This window comes from Chlamydotis macqueenii, chromosome 2 (genome assembly GCF_036417535.1).
Source record: "Chlamydotis macqueenii isolate bChlMac1 chromosome 2, bChlMac1.mat, whole genome shotgun sequence".
Taxonomy (NCBI): Eukaryota; Metazoa; Chordata; class Aves; order Otidiformes; family Otididae; genus Chlamydotis; species Chlamydotis macqueenii.
In genome coordinates this window covers 17,135,777-17,153,046 of record NC_141557.1, presented here as the reverse complement: position 1 = coordinate 17,153,046, position 17,270 = coordinate 17,135,777, and the positions used below count along the sequence as shown (strand labels likewise).

At 38.5% G+C, this 17,270-nt stretch overlaps 1 protein-coding gene across 2 annotated transcripts in view; it reads left to right on the top strand.

The window, feature by feature from the left end:
* ACBD5 (acyl-CoA binding domain containing 5) overlaps positions 1 to 17,107 on the top strand; it is a 32,095-nt gene extending 14,988 nt beyond the window's left edge. For both annotated transcript variants that reach the window (XM_086742117.1, XM_086742116.1), the window contains 8 exons: positions 3,520 to 3,657; positions 4,405 to 4,605; positions 6,323 to 6,429; positions 8,465 to 8,741; positions 10,080 to 10,279; positions 11,877 to 11,927; positions 12,224 to 12,333; positions 16,128 to 17,107. In XM_086742117.1, coding sequence (XP_086598243.1) covers positions 3,520 to 3,657; positions 4,405 to 4,605; positions 6,323 to 6,429; positions 8,465 to 8,741; positions 10,080 to 10,279; positions 11,877 to 11,927; positions 12,224 to 12,333; positions 16,128 to 16,140 — 1,097 coding nt within the window. In that variant the 3' untranslated portion in view covers positions 16,141 to 17,107. The remainder of the gene's footprint in view (positions 1 to 3,519; positions 3,658 to 4,404; positions 4,606 to 6,322; positions 6,430 to 8,464; positions 8,742 to 10,079; positions 10,280 to 11,876; positions 11,928 to 12,223; positions 12,334 to 16,127) is intronic.
* The last annotated feature ends 163 nt before the right edge of the window (positions 17,108 to 17,270 follow it).

Genomic DNA, 17,270 nt, shown 5'->3' with positions numbered 1-17,270 from the left:
AAATGTTTTGTTTCACCTGCTGTTGTAGACTTCCCTGATCACTGGTATAGGCAGAGAATGAAAGAGGCTGTAGGACTTGTGTGAGGATATGGTATTGTGCTGAGCCAACAATCAGTCCAGCTCCAGCAGTCCATGTTAATTTTGTGTAAGAATTATGTGCTTGTTTAGAAAACCAGAAATACAAAGCATTTGAGAAACTTGCCAGGGTGTGTGTTTCTTTGTTTTTGGTTTTGTTTTTTTTTTTTTTGTAAAATGACCCTGGAGCTGGGGCAGATCCACAGAGGCATTTAAGCTTCTAACTCCCATCTGGGTAACAGAACTTGTCTTGAAATATGTGGGGAGTTAGAGATCAAAAACATATTTTTGCAAAACCTAGCTGTTTTATACAGGTCATGGAGAAGAACTGTAGTGCTGCTTTTAAACAAATATAATTTGAATTGCTCTTAGGAAATCTCTTAAGAGAGCTGACAGAAGAAAATAAACATCTACTGAAAACTTGTAGAGAGGCTGTGTATCTTTTCTTCACATGCTTTCCATCTCGCCATTTTCTTTTCTTAAATCCTTCTTCCTTCTCTGCACATTGTTACTGTTACACAGCTCTCACTAGATAGCATTAAAAAAAAAAAACCAAAAAAACAAACCCAAAACCCCACAATCCAAGCTTTTATGGTAGACTATAAGCAGTACAATCTTGATTTAGAAAACTGTCACAAATCTCAGTTTGGTGTTGCAGGCAATGAGATGAAAATAGTAAACCAAGAAGGATTCTATAGTATCTAAATGAGGGCAACAGAGAAAGCTACTAATATTTTTTTTCTGCAATTGAAGTGGATAAATGGAAAGAATAAAGGGATGGGGAATGGGTGGGATTAGCATAAAGCAAATAAGGTTTTAAAAGCTTGCTTGACTCTTATCATTCCTAGTAAAAGCTACATTCCCCAGGAAGCATCTGTTAACCTGCCAACAGAAATTGTAAAGTCACTACTAGTTGGCTCTGTTTAGTCTTTAACCCTATCACCCGCCCCCAGTATTAGTCACCATTGCTAGTTTCTTAGCAGATACTCAGAGTAACAAGGAGGATAGCAGTAAACCATGGTTTTACCATGTAGTAAAAGCAATTGGGGATGGACCTGATGAGGATAGCAGTGTAAGTGTTCTGAGGAAAAGTGCACAATTAAGTGTCATATTTCAAGTGGCCAAAGCTTTGTACAATGCTGTGTTCTTCGGAGTCTGCGTCAAAGCAATGCCTCTTTATGGTCCTTAGGAGCACTGTTGCTAAGAATGACTTTGTGGAAGAAATAGGACCCTGATGGATTTCAGTTATTCAGGAGTCCCATGGTATGAAATCATAAATCTGTTACTGTTGATACTTTCTTACAGTTCAACCTCTTTATTTAGATATATGTGATGTATCACTTAGACATTTCCCTAAATTAATAATCTTCTTACTGAAATTAAGTGAGGAGAGGACATGCTTGAATATTCAAAGACTTTCCCTTCAAAAAGAAAACCAGTAAATCTTAAGAAAAAGGCTTATGGTATAGCTGGTGCTTTTCACAGTATCTTTGGTAGGGTGAGGAGGTTTACAGTTTTAATTTACTTTCCTTCACAACTAAATGTTCCTTCTCGTCTTGTCTTTCCTGTTTACTCCCACGACTGGGTAGGACACTTGGATGATTGTGTCTCCCCCCCACTCCCTTTTTGTTTTAAAGGGAAGAGTGATGCCTGCCTTACCATGCCAAGGGAGTTGTGTCTGTGCTTAATGATCATGCTGTGAAGACTTAACTCCTACCTTATCCTCCTCACACTGCTGCTTCTCAGAAAAGCATCTTGAGAATTGGGTTTCACAGTAAATGAAACATGCTTATGAGAAATAAAGTAGGAATATGTAGGGATTTTTCCGTAGTGAAACAAATTTCCTTGCAAATAAAAAGTGTTCTGCAGTGAGGAGAAAATGAGCATGTGATCTCTTATATTCTTGTAGTCTACAAGACAGACGATAGCTTTTACAGTTCTGTTTTTGCAGTAAAGCAGCAGGTTTTTTTTAATCTTCAGATAAAATTTGGATTAAATTAGTCCAAAACAGTGATGCAGGGTGCCCACAGAAACCGTAACTTGCAGTAAAACTAGGGTGAACAGGATATTTAACATATTCATTATTTCTGTACAAGAAGTTAAGTTATTTTGCCTCTTTTTTTTTTTTTTTTTAATCACTACGGATAAGTTTTGAAACTAGAGGAATGTGGGAAGGCTCTTCATTACAGGATTAAAGCAGAAAACCCTTAGCTCTAAATTACCATGCAGTGAAGAAAGTAGCGGAGCTCGTTTGGCAATTCCACCATAATTGGATATTATTTTGCTGTTTAATGTTAAGCCTAAATGTAAGAATTAATCTTTTGAGGTTCTGACAAGGGAATGTAGAAATTATGCAAATTGAATGCTGTGGTGACAATTAAACAGACTGACTTCAGCCTTGGAGTCAACATATAAAAAGTGCGAGTGTCTCACAGAAACTGTCCCCTCTTTGTACCTTAGAATCATAGAGTGGTTAGGGCTGGAAGGGACCTGCAAAGGTCATCTAGTGCAGCCCCCCTGCAAGGAGCTGGGACATCTCTGATTAGATCAGGTTGCCTTATCTGTCCTGAGATAGGAGGCTTAAATGATCACCAGGATGTATTTAATGATATCTTTTTTTACAGAAGGTGGTAGAATTGTCCCTTAAATTATCCATATTTTTAAAGAATGTTTACCTTGCATTTCTTTGTACAGTCAGAGTAAATTGTAATCCTTGGAGTGATCAAAGATGTGGAAAACAAGGATTTAGCAGTTACTTTGTCCATTTCAAGATTTTTAAAAATATTTATGTAGTTAGACATGCAAACAAATACTCAGTGTATTTATTTCATCATCTTTTTCACTGAAATTAGAGAATTTACTTCTGTAAGTGCTTTACCAGATAAAGATCTGTATAAACTTGAGTCTCTTACAACATTTTGTGTCTGCTTAAATCCCTGCATGGGATATTCTATTTGCCTTCTTATGTGAGAATCCTGTTGCTCACATAATTGAAGAGAATGTTTTAAAATTTGTCTTTGAGTTGAGAGAAGTTTTGAAACATTTCAGCCCAAAAGGAAACTTCTGTAAAAATGCTGACTTCTGGCTTTAAAAGAACATGGCCACACTGGTCCTAGATAAAACATTACTGCAGCTATACCATAAATATGGGTAATAGTTTTGGTCTGAGACTCGGTAGTGAAGATGACCTGCTGTCTCTTTCTAGTAGTCTTCCTCAGAATCATTGAAAATCTCTTCACTAGTAGTCAGGCACTCTGTGGTGAGCCACAAGAGAGAAACATTGAATCAATTAAAGAAGAGCTTACAGAAATAGAGCTGGCATTATTTAGTGCATCTTCTAATATGGAAATACTTTTGTAGAACTGTAACTAATAGTTTGAGGGGGGGAGAGTTGTGTGTTTCTTTTAAAATACATATTTTTTCCTCTTTGAATTTTTTTCTTAGACCTTAGTAATGTCATGAATTCTACCCCAAATATAAAGGCTGTGAATGGAAAAGCTGAAAGTAGTGATAGTGGAGCAGAGTCAGAAGAAGAAGGGCTTCATGAAGAGGAAGAAAAAGAACAGCAGCTAAATGGAAAGGGTATGTTTTCTGCACTTGGACCATTGTCTCTTCCAAAGTTATTCTTAACCACCTAACTGGCAGAAAATCCCAAAAGATCATGAATGTGCACTTCTTCAGGAGAATTAGATACATGTGGATACATGTGTGAAAAATGACAGTGTCTCAACCTGGGTTATAAGATTTAGAACTAATACAAATTTGTGAGCTATGCCATGTGATTTTTGACTCAGCTAGAAAGCTCTGTCAGTAGGTTAGCTAAAGGTCTATATGCTTATTGTTTTGTTTTTTGTTGCCAGTGCTGTTTGTAAGAGCTGCGAATGGCTACGTGGGCTGTAACAGTAAAATTGAAAATCACTTTTCTTCACAGAAAATAAAACAGAACTTTCAGTGAGATTCATTTAGGGCATCCATAAAGAGTTTTGAGAAATACCAGCATCAAGTGAAAACCAAGTGAAATCACATATTTAGAATTCTGTACAGATTTCTTCCTCCGTGCACTTTAGGATAATTACTTAATTTATCAGAGACCTCTACTTTGGATTTGCTTACTTGTTTTAAATATCATCTGCTTTTTATGCAAATTAAATCTTATATTTACACTTTTTACAAGAACAGAACCATCCCTGCAAATGTGAATCTAGGAGTACTTATATATTGTATTCTGCAGATACACTACACATACAGTCCATTAGAAAGCTGGCCACTTGAAGAAATAGGTTTTGAGCTATTAGGTGCATATCTTTCTGTTTTCCTGTTCTTTTACAGACTATAAGGATGTGAAACCAGAATCGGCAGCTGATAAGGATTTGGAAAGTATCGTTACTAATGGCTGTTACAAAGACAGCTTTATCGCAGATATGCAGAATGGCATCCAGACCAAATCTGCCCTGAATGGCTTCAACTCAGAGGAAGAAATAAAGAAAATGGAACCAAGCCTAGAAATAGCTAATAACAGTGCCCACCAAGGTATTGTCCTTGCAAGACTATGTTTTCATTTGCACATGTTTTTAATGGAAAATATGTATTTTCTTGAAAGCTTAATCCTGGGATTCAGAGACTAGCAATGGTGTCTTTCAGTTGTAGAAACCTGAAGAAAGAATACTAATCAAATTTAATACCAGTTTAAAATAAGGCTTTCTTGTAGGATCTCATACAGAAAGAAAGATTAATTCAGACACGGAGAGGCCCAAAACCACAGAAATCATAGAATCGTAGAATCTTTAAGGTTGGAAAAGACCACCAAGATCATCAAGTCCAGCCATTAACCTAACACCACCATGCCTACTTAAACCATGTCCCAAAGTGCCACATCTACACGCTCTTTGAACACCTCTAGGGATGGTGACCCCACCACTTCCCTGGGCAGCCTGTTCCAGTGCCTGATCACTCTTTCAGTAAAGACATTTTTCCTAATATCCAACGTAAACCTCCCCTGCTGCAACTTGAGGCCATTTCCTCTCGTCCTATCACTAGTTATTTGGGAGAAGAGACGAACACTCGCCTCCCTACAACCTCCTTTCAGGTCTCCCCTCAGCCTCCTCTTCTCTAGACTAAACCACCCCGGTTCCCTCAGCCACTCCTTATAAGCCTTGTGCTTCAGACCCCTCACCAGCTTTGTTGCCCTTCTCTGGATGTGCTCCAGCAACTCAACGTCCTTCTTGTACTGAGGGGCCCAAAACTGCACACAGTATTTGAGGTACGGCCTCACCAGAGCTGAGTGAAGGGGCACAATCGCTTCCCTACTCCTGCTGGCGACACCGTTCCTGATACAAGCCAGGATGCTGTTGGCCTTCTTGGCCACCTGAGCACACTGCTGGCTTATGTTCAGCCAGCTGTCAGCCAGCGCCCCCGAGTCCCTTTCTGCTGGACAGCTTTCCAGCCACTCTTCCCCAAAACAGTAGCGTTGCATGGGGTTGTTGTGACCCAAGTGCAGGACCCGGCACTTGGCCTTGTCAAACCTCATACACACCCAGTTCACCTCGTCCCATGGATCCGGCCTGTCCAGATCCCTCTGCAGAGCCTTCCTACCCTCGAGCAGATCGACACTCCCACCCAGTTTGGTGTCATCTGCTAACTTACTGAGGGAGCCCTCAATCCCCTCATCTAGATCGTTGATAAAGATATTAAAATACAGAATAATAAATAATATACACATAATAACAAAATAATAAATATAATAGATAAATAATAATAAAAATGATAGATACAATGGTTTTATTTTAAAATCCTTATATTGCCTATGCAAATACTATTTGCCTTTGAAAGCTAATTTGTAGTGAAATGAAAATCACTAGCATCTTATTTGTCATTCTCAAAGGCTGAACATATTATAAATGTCAGTTTTTTGAAACTGATGTCTAAATATATAATTTAAAAACTAACAAATAACTAAGTGAAACTGCTTTATACTGAGCTTGGGAAGGAGAGTAGAATGAACAAGGTAAAATTATCAACTTATAATGCAGAAATGCCAATATGAGTTATAGTTTTCCCATTAGTAAGAATTCTATGTAATTTCTATATTAATAGAACCTCTTTATTCAGAATCTAGCTTTAGGATGACAATCATAGATAAAAGGGGCATGAGTTGAAGCTCACCTAGACATTTTAACTCATTGCTTTACTTTTTGCCAGGATTGGCTCACATTTACAAAGTGTCTGTGTGTCTCTCCTTTCCATACAGGTGCAAACGAGGAGAATACTGAAGAGGTCTCAGCAACTCAGCACTTAACCAGTGATTCAGACAGTGAAGTTTATTGTGACTCTATGGAGCAACTTGGACTAGAAGAGGTAGGGGCTTAGTACTCCTAGGTATATTTTAAAACTGTTATGCTTGTTTTTAAATAGATTTCTTTTTTCACTTTTTCTGGACAAAGTGAACAAATATGAACAAAGTAACTCATGCACACGTTTCTCCTGTTTGGACTGTCGGGTTTTGTTCTTTTTATTGTCAGTCTTTTACAACTTGATTACTACTCATCTAAAAGCCTTGAAAATTTTGCCCTCAGAGAACTTATGTAACAGGAAGGTATCAAAACCAACAACTGTCAAAAACAACAGTACAAAGAAACTAAGGCTGGTGTCCACAAATGAATTTAGGGTCTCATAATGTGTGTAGGGACCAGAATCCAGCTGTCTGTAAGAAGCAGAGAGTGGCTTGTTAACAGTGAGCTTTTTACATGCTCTTTTTCTGGCCTGTTGAATCTTATTCTAGCCTTTTCCTTATTAATTATTCTTAGAATAAATAAAGAGTAAGCCTTACCAGGTGGCCTGTAAGCCAGTGCCTGAAAGTGGTCTAGGTCTGGAGAAGTGGGAAATGACAATTATTTCTGTGTTCTCTTGTACTGTCTTCAGCTGTCATGTACATCTCTGACTTTTATATGAAAAGTGGGCACCAACTGTGGTGGCTTAGTTTTGAACTGAATTTGTGCTCCTGCTCGTTGTATTAACTGTAGTTGACCTACTGCCTTGGACCTCCTTCAGAGGTCTAGTTTAAGTGTAGACTTTGTAGATTGTTCTCAACCACCTAGTTTCCTGATTCTGGGGAGGAATATATGAATGATGCATCGGATCAGAAAGACCAGTAAGTACTAGACCTAATATTGCACCATTGTCTTGTCTAGCTGTTTCCTGAGGATCTAGAGAATTCCTTTTAGCAGTTCAAAATTTTACCCAGTAATGAAGCATGTTGGGAAGGGTGATTTGGTAGAAGTGCTGCAAGCTCTCTTATCTGGGTGATTTCCCAATCATCTTGTGTATTGTTCGAGCTTGTTTGAGATTCTTTAATTGAAGTGGGTGGATAATTTGTCAGCGTTTCCCAACCTGCATGAGAAAAGTTCTAGTTTTGAACACAGTAACAAACGTTCAGGTATATGTAAATAAATATACAAGTAGAACTACAGATAGATTAATTCAAACTAGAAGAGGTTCATTTAAAGAATCAAATACAGCTTTTTATTGGAAACGATGTAGCAAACACTCTATCCTTCAGTTCTGATGATACATGTTTATGAATTGCTATTTGACAAGCGGGATTTTGGCAGCAGTTTCCATTTCTTTGCCCCTCCTTTCAGTTATTTTGGCTTTTTCATGGAGAAGTTATTCAGCCAGCTGAGGTCCCAAGTCTGCTTCAGCATATACTTGTGCAAATGCTTGTCCTTGCACTGAACAAGGGTTTGCTTGAACCACCTTAAGGCAGTCCTGTTGCAGAACATGTAATTGTGACCTGGTCAATGTGTATGTCATCCATTTTTAGTATCTTCCTACAGTACCACCTGAGAAGTTGATAGAATACTATGCCTTTCTTTTGTTTAGTGAGAGGTACAGGGTGCAGCCAAGCTGTTTTGAACAGGTTGATAATAAGCAACGTGATCTCTTTGCCGTGGCTGTGAACACTGCCTACTCAAGGTTGCTAATAGCACGTGACTTTTGACAGTGTGGCTCACGAATCCAAGTTAGGATACCACTTCACTGTCTAGAAAGCAAAGACAAGCAAAGACAATCTTACAAGGGAAAACGGAACATTTCCAGATCTTAATGTTCTGTTTTAGTGATTACGCAGCATCACTGTATGTTGGAAATGTCTACAGTGATTCCAAGTAGTATCACTGTTTTAAGAATATTTGCCTCAAATGCCTTTTTGATCTGAAAAGGACATTTAGACAATGGTAAGCACATTCTACAGGAAAACAACTGCTCTTATTAAAAGTCTTAATTCTGAGCAAACTATTTTATTGAAGTGAAAGTGGATATGATGCTTCTTCCTTTTTATTGGTTAACTGTCACATTTAACGTAATTTAATTACTTGCTAATGTTAATTTGTAGCCCTTGGAGATCGTCACATCAGCTAAAGGATCTTTAAAGCATTCATCACATTTCTTGGATGTAGACCACAGTCTTCTGTTAGAAAATATGGATTTTCCAAGGCACAGTTGCACGACTTATGGGAATCTCCAACCTGGAAATACTGTAGAGGGAGCAGCTCAAGAACAAGGCGAAGTTAAGTGTGGAGGAGAAGATGGCAAAGCCAGTAATGGGGCCCCTCACAAAGAGAAGAAAGGTGCAGAAAAAGCAGATTTCTACAGTGTCAGAAGAGGGAGAGGTACTGTGCATGCTGCTTTCGTGTTCCCCAGTCTCCTGACTGCCATAAGTTACTGGTGCCTGAGAAGCACTTGTTAACATTGTCCAGTAAGATAGTCATGCTATATAGTGCTTCTGTCCTTCACAATAAAAACAGATAACGAAATCCTAATTACAGTGGCTGGCAATCAGTTTTGTCTTCAGAGTATTTATTTAATTCATAATAAGTACGACAAAAGGATTTTCTTGTGCTGTGGAGATCTTTTGTAAACATTTTGGCTGCTTCTGTTTTGGCTTACCTTAAACTACAGCTGCTGTTTATGGCACCTGTCTTTTTAGAAAGGTAATCTTCAAAATCTATCTATGCATGAGAAGAGTTTTTTTACAAGTTACGTATTTATTTTTAAATGCATATGCATTTATACCTCTATGCTGTCTTATTTGGAACATCTTGGAAAGGTATCAGTGACACATTGTTTTCTATATAATTGGAGTGTTAGCCACGCCTTTGAGTGATTCTGATACTATCTGTTATGATTCTTAAAGCTTAATGATTCTTAATTGCATAATAGTACAGATGTTCAATTTATGTTGGACCTCTGCTCTTTTTAATTCCATAATACTTCTAATACTGACACCGAGGAGCAGCACCGTATTCCAGTGGTATGTTCTGTGAAGTCAAACATAAAGTTTGTTTTTCTTGTACTAAAAAAAGCCAAAAAGTATTTTATTTATCTATAGCATGCCTTTTTGTATGGCACCTATCTGTAATCAGATGCAAAGATTAATAAGAAAATCCAAATATAACATTTATGTTGAAAACTATTATGAAGAACATACTGTAGTTTAACCATGTCTCCTTCTCCCTTTTGTTGTTTTACTTACGTTTGCTACTTGTAGACAGAAACATGATAGGCTAGCTGTCTGTAGCTTAAGGGAGTACTGTAAGTTTCACACAGTTATCTTTTTTCATCACTCTATTTCAGTGTTCTTCCAGCTGGAGACTGTGCCAAACTGAAAATACACCCACCCCTGTTAAGAAGATAGGTCTTGCTTTCTTTTTGCTAGGGCAGAATTTACTGCTGAACTTGGCTGGATGTGAATTAATAATTTTATGCTAAATGCTTATGCACTTCTAGGACCTTGAATGATACTGTCACACTGAGGCTGTAGGGAGAGATCTCAGATGGTGTTGCAGTAACCTCACAGTGCTTTTGAACTGTCTGAATGCAGCCTGTGATTAGGTGTACCACACTCCGTTTGGCAGGGAGAAAACTGAACTGTTAAAATCAAACATTTTCAATAGAGTTGGTGGCCCATTCTGTGTTTAACGTATCTCTTTTTATCTCCCTCAACACAGGGCATAGACTTCAGCCTCTAGGAGATGGTGCACAAGGTGGACAGATGGGTAGTGGAGGGGACGGAGAGCGCTGGGGATCAGACAGAGGACCCAGAGGTAGCCTCAATGAACAGATTGCAGTAGTGCTGATGCGATTGCAAGAAGACATGCAGAATGTCCTTCAGAGGTTGCATATGCTGGAGGCAATTACAGCATCACAGGTATTATACATTGAAATTATTTGATTACTTTTTATTAAATTTCCTTGGATATTTTAATGCTTTTTCAGATTAAAGTTTCAGACAATTTTCTTAAACTGTACAGACATTTCAGTTATATTCTCTAGTTTATTCCTTAAGCTTAAAATTTCTGATTGGTACCTACTCTTAGGAACACAATTCAGGACTCTTGTACATGTGAGCAAAACCATGCATTTTGACCTAGAAATTAACCGTATATTATTTTACTGATTTCCGAGCAGACTGATCTTAGCCATAGTTATTGATAACATTACATAGTCGGTATATGGAGATTCCATAGTTAATGTTTGTAATATATGATCCCAGATAATTTCTTGATGAGTAGATCTCAAAGCATTTTCAAAGGAAGTGAGAAATTATCTTCATCTTCCAGATTGGTAAATATTTGCAGGCAGAACTTCTGATTCCATTTTTCAGTTAGCAGAAGACTGATTCTTCAGAGCATTCTTTGTCCGTGAAGTAATCCAGCTTTCTTGTGTGTACACATCATGTGTACGAGACAGGCAAAATAAGTCTTAAGCAAGTGTAGACATTTATTGATGTAATGTTTCTTTTTCCTTCCAGTTCAGTGGAAATACTGTATATTTGGGAGAATAAAAGATGCTGTAAATATAGTTGAACCAGCAACCTAAAAATGTTTGCTTTTGTTTGACTTGCTGATATATTTTGATCTATCTGAGAATGAGAGCGCTGTACAAGCAGTATCCTATGGGATTCACATACTCCAAATCTAAGGCAGCAGGGAAAAGGGTTTATTAAACCCATGATTTCACTCCATCACAGCTATTCAAGAACCTGATGTTTGGATACAGATTGATTTTTCTTTTTTTTGCCTGAGCAATATATGAAGAAATAGTAAAAGATTCTTCCCCAGCAGTTCATGTTGTGCTTGCTACCCTTACGTAAAAAGAAACAGAAGCTTATGTTTCACACTTGCATGAATTAAGAAAGATCTGAAAAACCGACTGCTTTGTTTTTGTGGAAGCACAACAATAGTGTATGGGAATAGTCTTGAAAAATTTGTGGTACTTCTCATTTTCTGGATTGCCCGGAAGATTTGGAACAGAGTATTCCCTTTCCTTTATGCTGTTAGACATGCCTGTAGCTATAGAGCTCAGGGCTGACTAAACCAGTGCTTTTTCCCTTTGTATAGACTAGTGTAGAAACATGTAATCATGCAAATTAAGCTGCTGGGATTTCTGCTCTGGCTTGCAACTGCTGGGACTAGACCAGAGTTGAGAAAGTTGCAATGCCAAGTTGGGCAAGGGGGGCCTTGAAAAACTATAAAGAGGTCCAGTAAGTGACACAGATTCTTTTAACACAGAGAAATATTATAAAAATGATATAAAGAGTAATGGAAACATGAGAGTTAAGTTTGAAACTTAAGTGGTGGAAGGGGGGTTGCATGGGGATGGTTCTGTTCCTTAAACTGTTACATATTCAGATTGCAAAGCCTTCACAAGATGGAATAACTTCATATTCTTATTTAGGGAAGCAGAAAAATTTTAATTGCAGTTTCTTTTTTTTTATACTTACCAGCTTTTGTTTGTATTTAAAGGCAAAATCTGCAACACTACAGACAAATTATCAGCCCGCCTCCTCTGTCAAGGTAAAATATTGGTTTTTTTACTTGTAAAAAGCAGTGTGAATGGTGAAAAAAAAAGATGAGTTGAATATTTTATATCTAGCTCTTAGTATGTACTTTTCATGTTGTCACTCCTTTGACTAGGAGATAAAACATAATCTGCATCTGAAGAAGTCATTTGGTAGATTAATCTTTTTTTCTGGTCTTACTAGTATTTTCTGTGTTGATACTGTAGCATTTGAAGTGATTGAGAAGCATACATCTGGTATTCAGTATGTGCACACAGATTGCTGACTAGAATTTTTTTCTGTTTTCCTTAGAAACCATCATGGTGGCCCTTTGAAATTTCTCCTGGTATTCTAGCTTTTGCTATTGTATGGCCGTTTATTGCCCAGTGGTTGGTACATGTGTATCTTCAAAGAAAGCGAAGGTAAAGACATGCGTTCAGTAGGGCATATAGACTGTATTTCATCTGTTTAAGCCAACAGGTAGCATGTTGTGTTATTTAGACAGGACATAAAATATGGCCTTCATGCATAAGAAGAACGCAAGGGTGTGCTCTCAATCAGGCTTTGACAGTGTATCTGAAACATCAGGTCAGTATCAAACTGGGGAGCTTGATAATAATTGCTTTGATAAATCCTGTTTCCTTGAGTTCTTTGTTTCAAGGCATGTCTTCCTTAATGTTCTATTGTATGTGTCCGTGACTCACAGCTCTGAAGGCACCAGACTAAAGCAGATTGTACAATGGAGTCCTTGGTATGGTTATGATAGGAAGATGCATGTTTCAGTCCCAAGAACTCAAGGCAAACACGCAGGAAGAAGTTCTGGAAGTAGTAGGAGTGCTTTCCATTAGCTGGGAATTCTAGGAAGAGACATGTATAGTTTTCTTTGCTTTGAAAGTTTCTCAGCACAAGAAAATATTGGTTAATTTGACATTATATGTGGTATGCTTTATATGTGGCAATTTAGGTTAAATCCATGAAGTGTGATGCAGGATAAATAATTTTAGTTAGCATACACAAGTGGGTGAGGCTGGATAGCTTGTAAGTGTCTCCATGACAGTCTCTGACCCTCTCACTTCCAATACCCTCTTGAGTCATTTTCAGTGCTTCTAGACTCCCTAGTCCCCTTGTGCCATGAGAAAATTTCTTCCTATCAAATTCTTTGCAGAATGTGTCACCCATTTCTTATTTAACATTTACTAGCACCTTACTACAGTATTTCGGTAACATCTAGTTTGATTTCCTTCAGCTGAATGACAGTTGTACTTTCATCTTACCTTTTCTTAACTCTCTAAGCATCAGAAGAGTGTTCTCTAGTTGCTATCTACTTACTTCAGCCTCACACCTGACTTTGTTAGCTTAGTATACTCTTAGGTTTTTTCCTTTCTGTCAGTCTGCAGAGTCTGCATATGTGTAGGTCTTACTAGAATTAGTATCATTTTCTCTCAGCTGGTAATCACAGAAACACAGAATGCTTGAGGTTGGAAGGCACCTCTGGAGGTCATCTGGTCCAACTGCCACTGCTCAAGCAGGGACACCTAGAGCAGATTGCCCAGGACCGTGTCCAGATGGCTTTTGAATATCTCCAAGGAGAGACACTCCACAGCTTTTCTGGGCAACCTGTGCCAGTGTTCATCTCTCCTCATAGGAGCGATGTTCCAGTCCCTTAATCATCTTCATGGCCCTTTGTTAGATTCTCCCCAGTACGTCCATGTCTCGCTTGTACCCAGAACTGGACACAGCACTCCAGTGCTCGATCTGCTGGGAGGGATAATGTAGCCTGCAATACCACTGGCCTTCTTTGCTGCAAGGGTACGTTGGTGGTTCATGTTCAACTTGGTGTCCACCAAAGGACCCCCACGTCCTTTTCTGCCAAGCTGTTTCCCAGCTGGGCAGGCCCCACGTAATGGTGCTCGGGGTTGTTCATTCCAGGTGCTGGACCTGGCACTTCCCCTTGTTGTACTTCATGAGGTTCCTGCCAGCCTGTTTTTCCATCCTGTTACAGTCCCTCTGGAGGGCAGCACCACCCTCTGACTTACCAGCCATTCTTCCCAGTTTTGTGTAATGTGCAGACTTGCTGAGGGTGCACTCTGCTCCCTGATCCAGATTATTAATGAATTTGTTAAACAGGACTGGACTCAGGACGGTCCCCTGGCGTACACTGCTAATTACTGGCCTCCAACCAGACTTCTGTCGCTGCTCCTCACCCCCTGGGCCCAGCCTGTGGTCTTGTAGACAGTACGATGCCCACAAAGGCTACAAGTCTGCCAGGGAGTTATCTGGCCTCAGGGCTGTCATTGGCAGCCCTGGTGTTACTTGCACTGTCTGATGAAACCAGAGATTTCATTACTGAGGCTTTTAGGCAGTTACAGACATTTTCCTTATTTTCTGCACTGGTAAATGGAGTTTTCTGTTTCATCAGCAAGGACAATTTTTTTTTTTTAATGAGTACAGGTTTTTTTTAAGTATCTTTAGTATCTTATGTAAAGTTCCTGTGAACTTGAGTGTTGTTTAGCTAATAGCTCTCAAATGGCCATATTCCCTCTCTCTGAAGAGTACGCTGTTCTTGTAAACCTTTGTTGATCATCTGTTCTGACCTCTGTAGCACACTCAATCAATTCACATGTTCAGTCAGAAATCAGTTTTTAGAAAAGCACCTTTTCCTGCAATTTTTCTAAAGTATTCTTCTAATGATTCAGAGCTTAAATGAATAAACAAATGGTATATTATTTTTAGTTTTGATTTGTCTAGCTTCAGCTTTCATCCATTGGATTTTCCTAGATCTTTATCTACTTGACAACAAGCTCGTGATGTTTTCCTTGGGTACTTTATTGCTATCACCAGGTCATCTCTTGATCTCTTGCTTAAACAAAACAGATGAAGGAATGGAATCTGATTTTAAAGTTGTTTTCCAGTCTTGGGATGATTCTGGTGGCTCTTTCCCAAAGGCTGCGCTGTTTATCAATGTTCTTTTTGAGTTCTGGACACCAGAACTTGTACCACAATCTACTAATGGTAATACCAGTATCTCTGTGAGACACAGAGATAGCAGAGCCCCAGATAGTCGTCATTTTCTTTACTCATTCTTGGATTGTATTAAGATGAGACAAACTTTAGGAACAGAAATAACTAAAGAAATTTCTGCACTCTTCAGCTTCCCTCTTTGTTTCTGAATAAATCTACCCTATGGGGTAGAATTTAAGGACTATCTGCTTCTGCATCACCTTTCCCTCTGGAGTTCCATCGCCTTTAGCAGTGGGTAGGAAGTTGATCAGGTACACTCAGAGAGAAAATGGAATTGCAAAACAAGAGTCCTTCTCTATTGTCCCATTGCCAGTTTCAGCTTGTACTGTGTTAAGGTGTGTAAGCTTTTAGGCCACAGCTGTACACAGTGCCTATATTGACCATATTTATGTACTTTTGGTTTTAAAATACATAAACTGTCCTGGAGCAGAAACCAGGAGTCTGTGCTACCATGTGAGGTTTCCTCATCGTGAAGCTGTGGAGCCATGACTTCTGAGCTCTTTTGCACAGTGGAGCAAATACCATGGCACTGGTGGAGAGAAGGCTTTCTGAAGCCAACAGCTTTGTGTTTAGCTTATGTCTCTGGGAAGGGGAAGCTCAGCTCACTCTTAGCACCCTCCTGCACGGCGTTCTGGCTGGTTTCCATCTTCTGAGCCTCTTAACCTGTCTCATTCCTTTATAGGGAACTTAATGCTGAAAACCTGCGTACTCGTATTGGAGCCTTCATTGACGAAAGCTTGAAAACCTGAATCCTAAGGGCTCTAAAACCAGATCACAGATAGAAATATATTTTTAATAATAATTGAGTTGGTTAGATTCAGCTGACAATTTTAGAACGTTCTGATTGCACGTTTTCCTGGAGTCACAGGAAAACCAGCTCGTAAGGGTTGCTCTGCAGTGAGCCAGCAGACCACTGACTGGTGTGGTCAGGGACTGTTCTGAGGAATTTAATCTGCAGCTCAGAATTCTCAGTGATACTTTGTACTCCTCGGTGTAAGTCGTACCAATTCTGTAAACTTGCAGATTGTTTTGTTACTTAAGAGGGCAAATTTTCAGGTATGTTGAAGAAGTGTTGTATTTTAATGGATTCAAAATAATTCACATGTAACCTTAATTGATTTGTTTATTTAGACAAATGAAAAATCATCCCATATGTGAAGGTACATTAAACTAATTTATTTGATTCCTTTTCTAGAAAACTGAACTGAAAATTCATGACTTTGCTTAAAGACTGCTGAGAGAAGATGACCCTGGAAAGCGAAGGAAATTCTGAAATCTCATAGAATTTCAGAATCTGGGATGATGTTCCTTCTGTTATAGTAATATTTTGTACTACCTTTGAGCTAAACATTTAAGGACTAACATTATTGAAACTTGAATGATTCACAGCTCCTAGGTTACAAAGAAAATAAATTTAATAATTCCATCCTCAAAACCAAATGAAGATTAATTATTTTGGAATGTGCTTGTGGATGGGCCTTCAGTGATTACTGGTCTTGCTGATGTCAGATGATGAAGAGAATATAATCTTTGTAAAAGAATGAGAGAAAAACATGTAAACTTGTCACTTTAATATAGAAATAATTTTACAATTGCAACATCCCTGCCTGTTTTTCCACAGGGTTACATACTATCAGATGAAAGCACTAATGAAGTATGAATTCAGTACATTGTAAGCTGTTGGAAAAATACGATACAGCTCTGAGGAATTCAACTGGTTATTTTTGCTGCTAAAATGGTGTGAGGCAAATTTACATGTAAATTGGTCAGAAATGAAGTTGAATCCTTCACTTATCCTTTAAGATTGTAAAGGAGATTTGCTATATGTCTTGCAAGTTTAATTAATAACAGAGAGCCATTAATAACAGAGGGACTCTCAAATACAAGTCTGGAAACTGTGTGTGGTACAAGGGATCCTTCTAAAGAGGCTGCACCTTATATTTTTACCTTTGATAATTGTATTCTTGTTGACAACAGCTTGTTTTAACTGAAATGCATAGTTTAGGCACATGGTGCTTTAAAATGAGATGAAAGCTAGCGCTAAGTATCTCTCTAAGATTTTAAAAAGCTCAGTGCACTGTAAGTTTTCGGTTGTCAGTTTATATCAAATTAAATTAAGATTTAATCTAGCCCTAATCTGTTGTGGACCTCTCCCAAAATACATTAGGAAGAAGATCTGTTCTGGCATTTCTTTCTTTCTTGTCCTTCTACTTCGTTTCAAAACAAAACTTTTAAGCCAACTCTGGTGATGATTCCGCCCCCCCTCCCCCCCAGAGAGTATTTATTAACATTATTATATATACAGGGTTACAACCTTGTGAAGTTTGCTTGAGTAAAG